At 66.6% G+C, this 14,608-nt stretch overlaps 1 protein-coding gene across 4 annotated transcripts in view; it reads left to right on the top strand.

The window, feature by feature from the left end:
• Positions 1–14,608, top strand: part of LOC142469992 (serine/threonine-protein kinase Nek11-like) — a 197,825-nt gene that overhangs the window by 153,958 nt on the left and 29,259 nt on the right. For all 4 annotated transcript variants that reach the window (XM_075576824.1, XM_075576822.1, XM_075576821.1 and 1 more), the window contains one exon: positions 13,221–13,299. In XM_075576824.1, coding sequence (XP_075432939.1) covers positions 13,221–13,299 — 79 coding nt within the window. The remainder of the gene's footprint in view (positions 1–13,220; positions 13,300–14,608) is intronic.

The raw sequence follows: 14,608 nt of genomic DNA, 5'->3' as shown, positions 1-14,608 counted from the left end.
GCTGGGGGCCAGCCTCCCCTGTGCCTGAATTGGGGGCCAGCCTCCCCTGTGCCTGAGCTGGGGGCCAGCCTCCCTTGTGCCTGAGCTGGGGGCCAGCCTCCCCTGTGCCTGAGCTGGGGGCCAGCCTCCCCTGTGCCTGAGCTGGGGGCCAGCCTCCCCGTGCCTGAGCTGGGGGCCAGCCTCCCCTGTGCCTGAGCTGGGGGCCAGCCTCCCCTGTGCCTGAGCTGGGGGTCAGCCTCTCTCGTGCCTGAGCTGGGGTCCAGCCTCCCCTGTGCCTGAGCTGTGGGCCAGCCTCCCCCGTGCCTGAGCTGGGGGCCAGCCTCCCCTGTGCCTGAGCTGGGGGCCAGCCTCCCCTCTGCCTGAGCTGGGGGCCAGCCTCCCCTGTGCCTGAGCTGGGGGTCAGCCTCTCTCGTGCCTGAGCTGGGGTCCAGCCTTCCCCCATGCCTGAGCTGGGGGCCAGCCTCCCCGTGCCTGAGCTGGGGGCCACCTCCCTCGTGCCTGAGCTGGGGGCCAGCCTCCCCGTGCCTGAGCTGGGGGCCAGCCTCCCCTGTGCCTGAATTGGGGGCCAGCCTCCCCGTGCCTGAGCTGGGGGCCAGCCTCCCCTGTACCTGAGCTGGGGGCCAGCCTCCCCGTGCCTGAGCTGGGGGCCAGCCTCCCCTGTGCCTGAATTGGGGGCCAGCCTCCCCGTGCCTGAGCTGGGGGCCAGCCTCCCTCGTGCCTGAGCTGGGGGCCAGCCTCCCTCGTGCCTGAGCTGGGGGCCACCTCCCTCGTGCCTGAGATGGGGGCCAGCCTCCCCTGTGCCTGAGCTGGGAGCCAGCCTCCCTCGTGCCTGAGCTGGGGGCCAGACTCCCCTGTACCTGAGCTGGGAGCCAGCCTCCCCCCATGCCTGAGCTAGGGGCCAGCCTCCCCCCGTGCCTGAGCTGGGGGCCAGCCTCCCTTGTGCCTGAGCTGGGGGCCAGCCTCCCCCCATGCCTGAGCTGGGGGCCAGCCTCCCCTGTACCTGAGCTGGGGGCCAGCCTCTCTCGTGCCTGAGCTGGGAGCCAGCCTCCCCTGTGTCTGAGCTGGGAGCCAGCCTCCCCTGTACCTGAGCTGGGAGCCAGCCTCTCTCGTGCCTGAGCTGGGGGCCAGCCTCCCCCGTGTCTGAGCTGGGGGCCAGTCTCCCCTGTACCTGAGCTAGGGGCCAGCCTCCCCTGTGCCTGAGCTGGGAGCCAGCCTCCCCTGTGTCTGAGCTGGGAGCCAGCCTCCCCTGTGCCTGAGCTGGGGGCCAGCCTCCCCGTGCCTGAGCTGGGGGCCAGCCTCCCCCCGTGCCTGAGCTGGGGGCCAGCCTCCCCTGTGCCTGAGCTGGGAGCCAGCCTCCCTCGTGCCTGAGCTTGGGGCCAGCCTCCCCCGTGCCTGAGCTGGGGGCCAGCCTCCCCCGTGCCTGAGCTGGGGGCCAGCCTCCCCGTGCCTGAGCTGGGGGCCAGCCTCCCCCGTGCCTGAGCTGGGGGCCAGCCTCCCCCGTGCCTGAGCTGGGGGCCAGCCTCCCCGTGCCTGAGCTGGGGTCCAGCCTTCCCCCGTGCCTGAGCTGGGGGCCAGCCTCCCCCCGTGCCTGAGCTGGGGGCCAGCCTCCCCCCCGTGCCTGAGCTGGGGGCCAGCCTCCCCTGTGCCTGAATTGGGGGCCAGCCTCCCCTGTGCCTGAGCTGGGGGCCAGCCTCCCTGTGCCTGAGCTGGGGGCCAGCCTTCCCTGTGCCTGAGCTGGGGGCCAGCCTCCCCTGTGCCTGAGCTGGGGGCCAGCCTCCCCCCGTGCCTGAGCTGGGGGCCAGCCTCCCCTGTGCCTGAGCTGGGGGCCAGCCTCCCCATGCCTGAGCTGGGGGCCAGCCTCCCCCGTGCCTGAGCTGGGGGCCAGCCTCCCCTGTGCCTGAATTGGGGGCCAGCCTCCCTTGTGCCTGAGCTGGGGGCCAGCCTCCCTTGTGCCTGAGCTGGGGGCCAGCCTCCCCTGTGCCTGAGCTGGGAGCCAGCCTCCCCTGTGTCTGAGCTGGGAGCCAGCCTCCCCTGTGCCTGAGCTGGGGGCCAGCCTCCCCGTGCCTGAGCTGGGGGCCAGCCTCCCCCCGTGCCTGAGCTGGGGGCCAGCCTCCCCTGTGCCTGAGCTGGGAGCCAGCCTCCCTCGTGCCTGAGCTTGGGGCCAGCCTCCCCCGTGCCTGAGCTGGGGGCCAGCCTCCCCCGTGCCTGAGCTGGGGGCCAGCCTCCCCGTGCCTGAGCTGGGGGCCAGCCTCCCCCGTGCCTGAGCTGGGGGCCAGCCTCCCCCGTGCCTGAGCTGGGGGCCAGCCTCCCCGTGCCTGAGCTGGGGTCCAGCCTTCCCCCGTGCCTGAGCTGGGGGCCAGCCTCCCCCCGTGCCTGAGCTGGGGGCCAGCCTCCCCCCCGTGCCTGAGCTGGGGGCCAGCCTCCCCTGTGCCTGAATTGGGGGCCAGCCTCCCCTGTGCCTGAGCTGGGGGCCAGCCTCCCTGTGCCTGAGCTGGGGGCCAGCCTTCCCTGTGCCTGAGCTGGGGGCCAGCCTCCCCTGTGCCTGAGCTGGGGGCCAGCCTCCCCCCGTGCCTGAGCTGGGGGCCAGCCTCCCCTGTGCCTGAGCTGGGGGCCAGCCTCCCCATGCCTGAGCTGGGGGCCAGCCTCCCCCGTGCCTGAGCTGGGGGCCAGCCTCCCCTGTGCCTGAATTGGGGGCCAGCCTCCCTTGTGCCTGAGCTGGGGGCCAGCCTCCCTTGTGCCTGAGCTGGGGGCCAGCCTCCCCTGTGCCTGAGCTGGGGGCCAGCCTCCCCTGTGCCTGAGCTGGGGGCCAGCCTCCCCTGTGCCTGAGCTGGGGGCCAGCCTCCCCTCTGCCTGAGCTGGGGTCCAGCCTTCCCCCATGCCTGAGCTGGGGGCCAGCCTCCCCGTGCCTGAGCTGGGGGCCACCTCCCTCGTGCCTGAGCTGGGGGCCAGCCTCCCCGTGCCTGAGCTGGGGGCCAGCCTCCCCTGTGCCTGAATTGGGGGCCAGCCTCCCCGTGCCTGAGCTGGGGGCCAGCCTCCCCTGTACCTGAGCTGGGGGCCAGCCTCCCCGTGCCTGAGCTGGGGGCCAGCCTCCCCTGTGCCTGAATTGGGGGCCAGCCTCCCCGTGCCTGAGCTGGGGGCCAGCCTCCCTCGTGCCTGAGCTGGGGGCCAGCCTCCCTCGTGCCTGAGCTGGGGGCCACCTCCCTCGTGCCTGAGATGGGGGCCAGCCTCCCCTGTGCCTGAGCTGGGAGCCAGCCTCCCTCGTGCCTGAGCTGGGGGCCAGACTCCCCTGTACCTGAGCTGGGAGCCAGCCTCCCCCCATGCCTGAGCTAGGGGCCAGCCTCCCCCCGTGCCTGAGCTGGGGGCCAGCCTCCCTTGTGCCTGAGCTGGGGGCCAGCCTCCCCCCATGCCTGAGCTGGGGGCCAGCCTCCCCTGTACCTGAGCTGGGGGCCAGCCTCTCTCGTGCCTGAGCTGGGAGCCAGCCTCCCCTGTGTCTGAGCTGGGAGCCAGCCTCCCCTGTACCTGAGCTGGGAGCCAGCCTCTCTCGTGCCTGAGCTGGGGGCCAGCCTCCCCCGTGTCTGAGCTGGGGGCCAGTCTCCCCTGTACCTGAGCTAGGGGCCAGCCTCCCCTGTGCCTGAGCTGGGAGCCAGCCTCCCCTGTGTCTGAGCTGGGAGCCAGCCTCCCCTGTGCCTGAGCTGGGGGCCAGCCTCCCCGTGCCTGAGCTGGGGGCCAGCCTCCCCCCGTGCCTGAGCTGGGGGCCAGCCTCCCCTGTGCCTGAGCTGGGAGCCAGCCTCCCTTGTGCCTGAGCTGGGGTCCAGCCTCCCCTGTGCCTGAACTGGGAGCCAGTCTCCCTCGTGCCTGAGCTTGGGGCCAGCCTCCCCCGTGCCTGAGCTGGGGGCCAGCCTCCCCCGTGCCTGAGCTGGGGGCCAGCCTCCCCGTGCCTGAGCTGGGGGCCAGCCTCCCCCGTGCCTGAGCTGGGGGCCAGCCTCCCCCGTGCCTGAGCTGGGGGCCAGCCTCCCCGTGCCTGAGCTGGGGTCCAGCCTTCCCCCGTGCCTGAGCTGGGGGCCAGCCTCCCCCCGTGCCTGAGCTGGGGGCCAGCCTCCCCCCCGTGCCTGAGCTGGGGGCCAGCCTCCCCTGTGCCTGAATTGGGGGCCAGCCTCCCCTGTGCCTGAGCTGGGGGCCAGCCTCCCTGTGCCTGAGCTGGGGGCCAGCCTTCCCTGTGCCTGAGCTGGGGGCCAGCCTCCCCTGTGCCTGAGCTGGGGGCCAGCCTCCCCCCGTGCCTGAGCTGGGGGCCAGCCTCCCCTGTGCCTGAGCTGGGGGCCAGCCTCCCCATGCCTGAGCTGGGGGCCAGCCTCCCCTGTGCCTGAGCTGGGGGCCAGCCTCCCCTGTGCCTGAGCTGGGGGCCAGCCTCCCCTGTGCCTGAGCTGGGGGCCAGCCTCCCTCGTGCCTGAGCTGGGGGCCAGCCTGACACGTGCCTGAGCTGGGGGGCAGCCTCCCCTGTGCCTGAGCTGGGGGCCAGCCTCCCCCCGTGCCTGAGCTGGGGGCCAGCCTCCCCTGTGCCTGAGCTGGGGGCCAGCCTCCCCTGTACCTGAGCTGGGGGCCAGCCTCCCCTGTGCCTGAGCTGGGGACCAGCCTCCCTCGTGCCTGAGCTGGGGGCCAGCCTCCCCTGTGCCTGAGCTGGGGGCCAGCCTCCCCTGTACCTGAGCTGGGGGCCAGCCTCCCTCGTGCCTGAGCTGGGGGCAAGCCTCCCTCGTGCCTGAGCTGGGGGCCAGCCTGACTCGTGCCTGAGCTGGGGGCCAGCCTCCCTCGTGCCTGAGCTGGGGGCCAGCCTCCCTCGTGCCTGAGCTGGGGGCCCGCCTGACTCGTGCCTGAGCTGGGGGCCAGCCTCCCCGTGCCTGAGCTGGGGGCCAGCCTCCCTCGTGCCTGAGCTGGGGACCAGCCTCCCCTGTACCTGAGCTGGGAGCCAGCCTCCCCTCGGCCTGAGCTGGGGGCCAGCCTCCCCTCGTGCCTGAGCTGGGGGCCAGCCTCCGCTGTACCTGAGCTGGGAGCCAGCCTCCCCCCGTGCCTGAGCTGGGGACCAGCCTCCCCTGTACCTGAGCTGGGGGCCAGCCTCTCTCGTGCCTGAGCTGGGAGCCAGCCTCCCTTTACCTGAGCTGGGAGCCAGCCTCTCTCGTGCCAGAGCTGGGGGCCAGCCTCCCCTGTGCCTGAGCTGGGGGCCAGCCTCCCTCGTGCCTGAGCTGGGGGCCAGCCTCCCTCGTGCCTGAGCTGGGGGCCAGCCTCCCCTGTGCCTGAGCTGGGAGCCAGCCTCCCTCGTGCCTGAGCTGGGGGCCAGCCTCCCTCGTGCCTGAGCTGGGGGCCACCTCCCTCGTGCCTGAGATGGGGGCCAGCCTCCCCTGTGCCTGAGCTGGGAGCCAGCCTCCCTCGTGCCTGAGCTGGGGGCCACCTCCCTCGTGCCTGAGATGGGGGCCAGCCTCCCTCGTGCCTGAGCTGGGGGCCAGACTCCCCTGTACCTGAGCTGGGAGCCAGCCTCCCCCCATGCCTGAGCTAAGGGCCAGCCTCCCCTCGTGCCTGAGCTGGGGGCCAGCCTCCCTTGTGCCTGAGCTGGGGGCCAGCCTCCCCCCATGCCTGAGCTGGGGGCCAGCCTCCCCTGTACCTGAGCTGGGGGCCAGCCTCCCCTCGTGCCTGAGCTGGGGGCCAGCCTCCCCTCGTGCCTGAGCTGGGAGCCAGCCTCCCCTGTGTCTGAGCTGGGAGCCAGCCTCCCCTGTACCTGAGCTGGGAGTCAGCCTCTCTCGTGCCTGAGCTGGGGGCCAGCCTCCCCCGTGCCTGAGCTGGGGGCCAGTCTCCCCTGTACCTGAGCTAGGGGCCAGCCTCCCCTGTGTCTGAGCTGGGAGCCAGCCTCCCCTGTGCCTGAGCTGGGGGCCAGCCTCCCCGTGCCTGAGCTGGGGACCAGCCTCCCCCCGTGCCTGAGCTGGGGGCCAGCCTCCCCTGTGCCTGAGCTGGGAGCCAGCCTCCCTCGTGCCTGAGCTGGGAGCCAGCCTCCCTCGTGCCTGAGCTGGGGTCCAGCCTCCCCTGTGCCTGAACTGGGAGCCAGTCTCCCTCGTGCCTGAGCTGGGGGCCAGCCTCCCCCGTGCCTGAGCTGGGGGCCAGCCTCCCCATGCCTGAGCTGGGGGCCAGCCTCCCCCGTGCCTGAGCTGGGGGCCAGCCTCCCCGTGCCTGAGCTGGGGGCCAGCCTCCCCCGTGCCTGAGCTGGGGGCCAGCCTCCCCCGTGCCTGAGCTGGGGGCCAGCCTCCCCGTGCCTGAGCTGGGGGCCAGCCTCCCCGTGCCTGAGCTGGGGGCCAGCCTCCCCGTGCCTGAGCTGGGGGCCAGCCTCCCCGTGCCTGAGCTGGGGGCCAGCCTCCCCCGTGTCTGAGCTGGGAGCCAGCCTCCCCTGTACCTGAGCTGGGGGCCTGCCTCCCCCGTGCCTGAGCTGGGGGCCAGCCTCCCCCGTGCCTGAGCTGGGGGCCAGCCTCCCCGTGCCTGAGCTGGGGGCCAGCCTCCCCCGTGCCTGAGCTGGGGGCCAGCCTCCCCCGTGTCTGAGCTGGGGGCCAGCCTCCCCCGTGTCTGAGCTGGGAGCCAGCCTCCCCTGTACCTGACCTAGGGGCCAGCCTCCCCAGTGTCTGAGCTGGGGGCCAGCCTCCCCTGTGCCTGAGCTGTGGGCCAGCCTCCCCTGTGCCTGAGCTGTGGGCCAGCCTCCCCCGTGTCTGAGCTGGGAGCCAGCCTCCCCTGTACCTGACCTAGGGGCCAGCCTCCCCCGTGTCTGAGTTGTGGGCCAGCCTCCCCGTGCCTGAGCTGGGGGCCAGCCTCCCCTGTGCCTGAGCTGGGGGCCAGCCTCCCCTGTGCCTGAGCTGGGGGCCAGCCTCCCCTGTGCCTGAGCTGGGGGCCAGCCTCCCCTGTGCCTGAGCTGGGGGCCAGCCTCCCCGTGCCTGAGCTGGGGGCCAGCCTCCCCTGTGCCTGAGCTGGGGGCCTGACTCCCCCCCGTGCCTGAGCTGGGGGCCAGCCTCCCCTGTGCCTGAATTGGGGGCCAGCCTCCCCTGTGCCTGAGCTGGGGGCCAGCCTCCCTTGTGCCTGAGCTGGGGGCCAGCCTCCCCTGTGCCTGAGCTGGGGGCCAGCCTCCCCTGTGCCTGAGCTGGGGGCCAGCCTCCCCGTGCCTGAGCTGGGGGCCAGCCTCCCCTGTGCCTGAGCTGGGGGCCAGCCTCCCCTGTGCCTGAGCTGGGGGCCAGCCTCCCCTGTGCCTGAGCTGGGGGCCAGCCTCCCCTGTGCCTGAGCTGGGGGTCAGCCTCTCTCGTGCCTGAGCTGGGGTCCAGCCTTCCCCCGTGCCTGAGCTGGGGGCCAGCCTACCCCCGTGCCTGAGCTGGGGACCAGCCTCCCCTGTGCCTGAGCTGGGGGCCAGCCTCCCCCGTGCCTGAGCTGGGGGCCAGCCTCCCCTGTGCCTGAGCTGGGGGTCAGCCTCTCTCGTGCCTGAGCTGGGGTCCAGCCTTCCCCCATGCCTGAGCTGGGGGCCAGCCTCCCCGTGCCTGAGCTGGGGGCCACCTCCCTCGTGCCTGAGCTGGGGGCCAGCCTCCCCGTGCCTGAGCTGGGGGCCAGCCTCCCCTGTACCTGAGCTGGGGGCCAGCCTCCCCGTGCCTGAGCTGGGGGCCAGCCTCCCCTGTGCCTGAATTGGGGGCCAGCCTCCCCGTGCCTGAGCTGGGGGCCAGCCTCCCTCGTGCCTGAGCTGGGGGCCAGCCTCCCTCGTGCCTGAGCTGGGGGCCACCTCCCTCGTGCCTGAGATGGGGGCCAGCCTCCCCTGTGCCTGAGCTGGGAGCCAGCCTCCCTCGTGCCTGAGCTGGGGGCAGACTCCCCTGTACCTGAGCTGGGAGCCAGCCTCCCCCCATGCCTGAGCTAGGGCCAGCCTCCCCCCGTGCCTGAGCTGGGGGCCAGCCTCCCCTGTACCTGAGCTAGGGGCCAGCCTCCCCTGTGCCTGAGCTGGGAGCCAGCCTCCCCTGTGTCTGAGCTGGGAGCCAGCCTCCCCTGTGCCTGAGCTGGGGGCCAGCCTCCCCGTGCCTGAGCTGGGGGCCAGCCTCCCCCCGTGCCTGAGCTGGGGGCCAGCCTCCCCTGTGCCTGAGCTGGGAGCCAGCCTCCCTTGTGCCTGAGCTGGGGTCCAGCCTCCCCTGTGCCTGAACTGGGAGCCAGTCTCCCTCGTGCCTGAGCTGGGGGCCAGCCTCCCCCGTGCCTGAGCTGGGGGCCAGCCTCCCCCGTGCCTGAGCTGGGGGCCAGCCTCCCCGTGCCTGAGCTGGGGGCCAGCCTCCCCCGTGCCTGAGCTGGGGGCCAGCCTCCCCCGTGCCTGAGCTGGGGGCCAGCCTCCCCGTGCCTGAGCTGGGGTCCAGCCTTCCCCCGTGCCTGAGCTGGGGGCCAGCCTCCCCCCGTGCCTGAGCTGGGGGCCAGCCTCCCCCCGTGCCTGAGCTGGGGGCCAGCCTCCCTGTGCCTGAATTGGGGGCCAGCCTCCCCTGTGCCTGAGCTGGGGGCCAGCCTCCCTGTGCCTGAGCTGGGGGCCAGCCTCCCCTGTGCCTGAGCTGGGGGCCAGCCTCCCCCCGTGCCTGAGCTGGGGGCCAGCCTCCCCTGTGCCTGAGCTGGGGGCCAGCCTCCCCATGCCTGAGCTGGGGGCCAGCCTCCCCTGTGCCTGAGCTGGGGGCCAGCCTCCCCTGTGCCTGAGCTGGGGGCCAGCCTCCCCTGTGCCTGAGCTGGGGGCCAGCCTCCCTCGTGCCTGAGCTGGGGGCCAGCCTGACACGTGCCTGAGCTGGGGGGCAGCCTCCCCTGTGCCTGAGCTGGGGGCCAGCCTCCCCCCGTGCCTGAGCTGGGGGCCAGCCTCCCCTGTGCCTGAGCTGGGGGCCAGCCTCCCCTGTACCTGAGCTGGGGGCCAGCCTCCCCTGTGCCTGAGCTGGGGACCAGCCTCCCTCGTGCCTGAGCTGGGGGCCAGCCTCCCCTGTGCCTGAGCTGGGGGCCAGCCTCCCCTGTACCTGAGCTGGGGGCCAGCCTCCCTCGTGCCTGAGCTGGGGGCAAGCCTCCCTCGTGCCTGAGCTGGGGGCCAGCCTGACTCGTGCCTGAGCTGGGGGCCAGCCTCCCTCGTGCCTGAGCTGGGGGCCAGCCTGACTCGTGCCTGAGCTGGGGTCCAGCCTCCCCGTGCCTGAGCTGGGGGCCAGCCTCCCTCGTGCCTGAGCTGGGGACCAGCCTCCCCTGTACCTGAGCTGGGAGCCAGCCTCCCCTCGTGCCTGAGCTGGGGGCCAGCCTCCCCTCGTGCCTGAGCTGGGGGCCAGCCTCCGCTGTACCTGAGCTGGGGGCCAGCCTCCCCGTGCCTGAGCTGGGGGCCAGCCTCCCCGTGCCTGAGCTGGGGGCCAGCCTCCCCGTGCCTGAGCTGGGGGCCAGCCTCCCCCGTGTCTGAGCTGGGAGCCAGCCTCCCCTGTACCTGAGCTGGGGGCCAGCCTCCCCCGTGCCTGAGCTGGGGGCCAGCCTCCCCCGTGCCTGAGCTGGGGGCCAGCCTCCCCGTGCCTGAGCTGGGGGCCAGCCTCCCCGTGCCTGAGCTGGGGGCCAGCCTCCCCCGTGTCTGAGCTGGGGGCCAGCCTCCCCCGTGTCTGAGCTGGGAGCCAGCCTCCCCTGTACCTGACCTAGGGGCCAGCCTCCCCAGTGTCTGAGCTGGGGGCCAGCCTCCCCTGTGCCTGAGCTGTGGGCCAGCCTCCCCTGTGCCTGAGCTGTGGGCCAGCCTCCCCCGTGTCTGAGCTGGGAGCCAGCCTCCCCTGTACCTGACCTAGGGGCCAGCCTCCCCCGTGTCTGAGTTGTGGGCCAGCCTCCCCGTGCCTGAGCTGGGGGCCAGCCTCCCCTGTGCCTGAGCTGTGGGCCAGCCTCCCCCGTGTCTGAGCTGGGAGCCAGCCTCCCCTGTACCTGACCTAGGGGCCAGCCTCCCCGTGTCTGAGCTGTGGGCCAGCCTCCCCTGTCTGAGCCTCCCCCCACACCCTGATACAGGCGGACACAACCCCTCTAACTGCTCTCTCCCTCACACCTGCACTCTGCCTGCTTCTGGGAATTTGGCAGGAGTTAGAGGAGTCCTCCCTCCCCCCCCTTCTAATTAAATATACTTAGCACCGTTTCCATTTCTGTTTCTAAAAAAGTAATAGAATCTCTCAAGCAATTATCCTCCTTCCTGCAGCGCTCCCTCCTTCCTGCAGCGCTCCCTCCTTCCTGCAGCGCTCCCTCCTCCTGCAGCGCTCCCTCCTCCCTGCAGCGCTCCCTCCTTCCTGCAGCGCTCCCTCCTCCTGCAGCGCTCCCTCCTCCCTGCAGCGCTCCCTCCTTCCTGCAGCGCTCCCTCCTTCCTGCAGCGCTCCCTCCTCCTGCAGCGCTCCCTCCTTCCTGCAGAGCTCCCTCCTCCTGCAGCGCTCCCTCCTCCCTGCAGCGCTCCCTCCTCCTGCCGATCAGTGAAACCTCATTACTCGGCCGGGCTGCTTCTCTCGGACTTTGAGATCATTGCTTTCTTCAGCACCCTGTGAGCCCCCCCATTTTTATATTTAAACTGACCCTCACCCCCACCCCACCTGCTTTAAAGGGGCATGCATTTTATTTTTAACCCTTTCCTCACCACCTTGTACAACTCCCTGCCTGTTTTCACCTCTCTAGTTTTGTCCCCTAATTGCTGAGTGTTTTTTTTTTGTTTTTTTAAACTGTTATATTTTATTCCTAAAAAAGGGGCTCAAACCCTACATTAATATGGCTGCTAAAACCACCTCACTCAGTGACATTAGTATAGTAGACTTTAAAGAACCTTATCTGAGATTTAACATGTTTTTCCGATAAGACCCTTTGACATTTGCTTGGAAAACAGCTCTGTGCTGCCTGGTGGAGTGGAGAAAGTGAGAACAAACAGCAGGATTTGCAGCATGAACATTGTACTGCAGCCGCTGGGCCTTAAATATCAGGCGGGTTTTATTTCCCTTCATTGAGTTTTGTGGTCTGCTTTAAAGTGCATAAATCACTTTCGGGGGGTGAGTTATTTTTTTGGGGGGGGAACTGCACCTTTGTGTCCTTGAGTGTTGAAAGGTCAACGGATGCATTGCCCTGGTGCTCTACTGAAACGTGCTGCAGTATAAAGCAGTGATAAGTATAAACTCCTGCTTCTAATCGGAGAACAGAGGAACTACATCAAAGGGGTTCCTAAAAACTAGTAGCACTACTACCCCCCCACCCCCCCTTCAACAAGCCTACAACCCAGATAAATACTCCGTTCTGGACCCTGTAAGACGAGGGCCCTGCCCCTAACCCCCCCAGACCAGGTGAGAGGGGGGGGACAGCCTGGCGCCTGCACATCGCACCTGAATTTGTATTCTCTCATGTCGGAGCTGGACTGGGGGGGGGGAGGGCAACTGGGGGGGGGGAGGCAACTCCAGTCCTCAAGGGCCACCAACAGGTCAGGTTTTCAGGATATTCCTGCTTCAGCACAGGCATGGTGCAGCGTCTCCGGCAGTCTCCTGCATCTCCCTGCACAACTCCAGTGAACATAGTTGCGTTGCCATGACAATGGGACGCTACGTGACGTCGTGACGTTACGCGGCGTCACGTTGTCGTGGCAACGCCGTGTCATTTGACGCCACACAGCCATCTTCATGGGAGTTGCAGGAGGATGCCGGAGACACCGCCGCCACCCAGAGATTAACCGGCTAAACCCATAGCCCAACGGTATGTGCCCAAAACCTGTAGTCTCCGGGTCAAATCCGGAGTGGTGGCAACCCTGAGCACAAGTGGCTCAGTCAAAGGCTGAGCCACTGATTGAGCCACTCGTGCTGAAGCATGGACTAATTGCGCCACCTGTGCTGAACTAGGGACTGATTGAGCCACCTGTGCTGAAGCAGAGACTGAGCCATCTGTGCTGGATCAGGGACTGATTGAGACACCTGTGCTGAAGCAGGGATATCCTGGAAACCTGATCTGTTGGTGGCCCTTGAGGACTGGAGTTGGCCACCCCTGGAATAGAGACTCGGTACTGATCCCTGCCGCAGAAAGGTATAGGAACAAGGAACATTTGATATTGCAGTTGTAAAGGAATAAGGCCCGGCTGAGATGTGGGAGCATCGGATTACCTGCCCATTATTTTCAGTCTCGCTCCTGAAAGGGTTAATCTTGTCCGAGCTGCAGCCCCCTCTATGCGCTGAACTCATTCATATATTATACAGTATGCTGCGCCCGGTCTGGAATTAGGGACACGGCCACCCTGCCCCCTCCCTTATTGGATGACTCCCCCTCCGCATGGCAGGGACACAGCTCAGGGTCACTCTGTCCTGTTTCTGTTTTAAGGATAGGAAATCACATCCTGCTCTGTCCTCCTTCTGTTCTGGTCACATCAGGGACGTCCTCAGTGGGCAGACAATCAGGTCCAACGCGTTCCGAAGAGGGGAGGGGAGGAGTGCTCTCTGTCTCTCTCTCTCTGTGTCTCTGTCTCTGTCTCTCTCTCTGTCTCTCTCTCCGTCTCTCTCTGTCTCTCTCTGTCTCTCTCTCTCTGTGTCTCTCTCTCTGTCTCTCTCTCCGTCTCTCTGTCTCTCTCTCTGTCTCTCTCTCTCTCTGTGTGTCTCTCCGTCTCTCTCCCACATTTTCCCTTATTTAGCACACATCTTGTTGCTTACATTCGTCTGTCACTTTGAGCTCCAGATGCCCTGAGATGTCTCTCCTGCACCTTCTTCCCTCCCCTGCTCCTCGGTATGTTCACCTTGGATGGGGGTTGGATAATGGACCACAGATGCCTGTTCTCTGGGAGCAGACATGATAACATATAGACCAGCCCAAATCGGTACACTTAGATTTCATTTAAATACTTTATATATCCTTGGGACTTGGTGCCACGTCACCTGTTTCTGAATCATGGGACAACCAATATCTGCTGGTATTAATGACCTTAATAAATATGAGAACATATACCAAATAATGCAGGACTCGATCCATCCCCCGACCCTAGGTTGGTCCATCTTTAACTCCTTCTGTTGTTCCATGTGCCTCACTAAGGCTAATAACACTGAACCCCAATGTTAAGAATAGTAACACAGCCAAACATGATGCAGAACTGGATACATTGATGCCAGGACACAATGTACACAACCCTCCTGGTTTCATGTAATGTGCCCAGTGGTGCAGTCCCTGGAGAATTAGGGCAGTGACCAGTCTGCCTTTTCCAGGAGGGCTGTGGACCGCCTGTACCAGGAGAACCAGCAGAGAATGGAGCAGCGCAGGAGTGGTGAAGCACAAGGAGAGGAGGTTAGCATACACCTGCCGTGTGTCCCATGCAGTCTGACATCCAAGAACGTGGTCAGCACACCTGTCATGTGTCCCACGCACTCTGACTTCCAAGAACGTGGTCAGCACACCTACCATGTGTCCCACACATTGACATTTAACGACGTGGTCAGCACATTCAGGGGGATCTGCTTACATTATCGAATACTCCGTAGCCCCTCTCTGCCACATTGTACCATGAAAGAGAGGGACATTACTGCAGGACAATATCGTTCCAGAGATTAACAATATGTTATTCACTGTGCTACCTCCTACAGTGACACAGATAACATGACTATGTCATAATACAGTGGGGCGATATACAGTATATACAATAGTGCAGTGATATCTAATACACTTAAAAAGATGCCCGAATGCTACATCCAATATGACAAATTATTTAGTACAGTACAGACATACCCCACATTAGCGTATGCAATGGGTCCGGAGCATGTATGTAAAGCGAAAATGTACTTAAAGTGAAGCGCTACCTTTTCCCCACTTATCGATGCATGTACAGTACTGCAATCGTCATATACGTGCATAACTGATGTAAATAACGCATGTGTAACAGGCTCTATAGTCTCCCCGCTTGCGCACAGCTTCGGTACAGGTAGGGAGCCGGTATTGCTGTTCAGGATGTGATGACAGGCGCATGCGTGAGCTGCCGTTTGCCTATTGGGCGATATGTACTTACTCGCGAGTGTACTTAAAGTGAGTGTCCTTAAACCGGGGTATGTCTGTACTATGTTTTTTCTATATATTTTCTTCTCGTGGGTACGGGTCACTTAGTTTAATCTTTTGGCCAAAATATATAACGCCTCCAACCACGTTACGTGTCACCCCCTCAGCAGGCGCTACACTACCAATCTTATACCGTGTCTTGTATTTCTTCCACTGTGGAGAGAGAAGAGGAACAAAAACAATAATCTAGCCAACAGCACGGGGTGCGTGCAGAGGCGTAGCGATAGCTCGGGTGAAGCCCGGGGGCTCGTGCTCTTGGGGGGCCCACTCCCTCCCCCCCCTGTCGGCGGCCCATTTATCTCTTCTGATAGAGACAGGCGGGGGGAGATGGTGTGCGGCGGTGGCAGCGGCAGGCCCCCGGCGTTAAACAGCGGATAAGCCGGCAGGACGTCCGCGGAGGAGCGCGCACTAGCAGCAGACACCAGAAGTAAGAAAGACTGCAGGATCAGACCGCAAGAGCGCGCTCCTCCATGGCCGTCCCGCTCTGCCGCTGTAGCAGCTGCTCATTCCTCTGCCGGCTTATCCTCTGTTTAACGCCAGGGACCCA

Source organism: Ascaphus truei, chromosome 19, assembly GCF_040206685.1.
Source record: "Ascaphus truei isolate aAscTru1 chromosome 19, aAscTru1.hap1, whole genome shotgun sequence".
NCBI lineage: Eukaryota > Metazoa > Chordata > Amphibia > Anura > Ascaphidae > Ascaphus > Ascaphus truei.
This window is presented reverse-complemented; position numbering and strand designations above follow the sequence as displayed.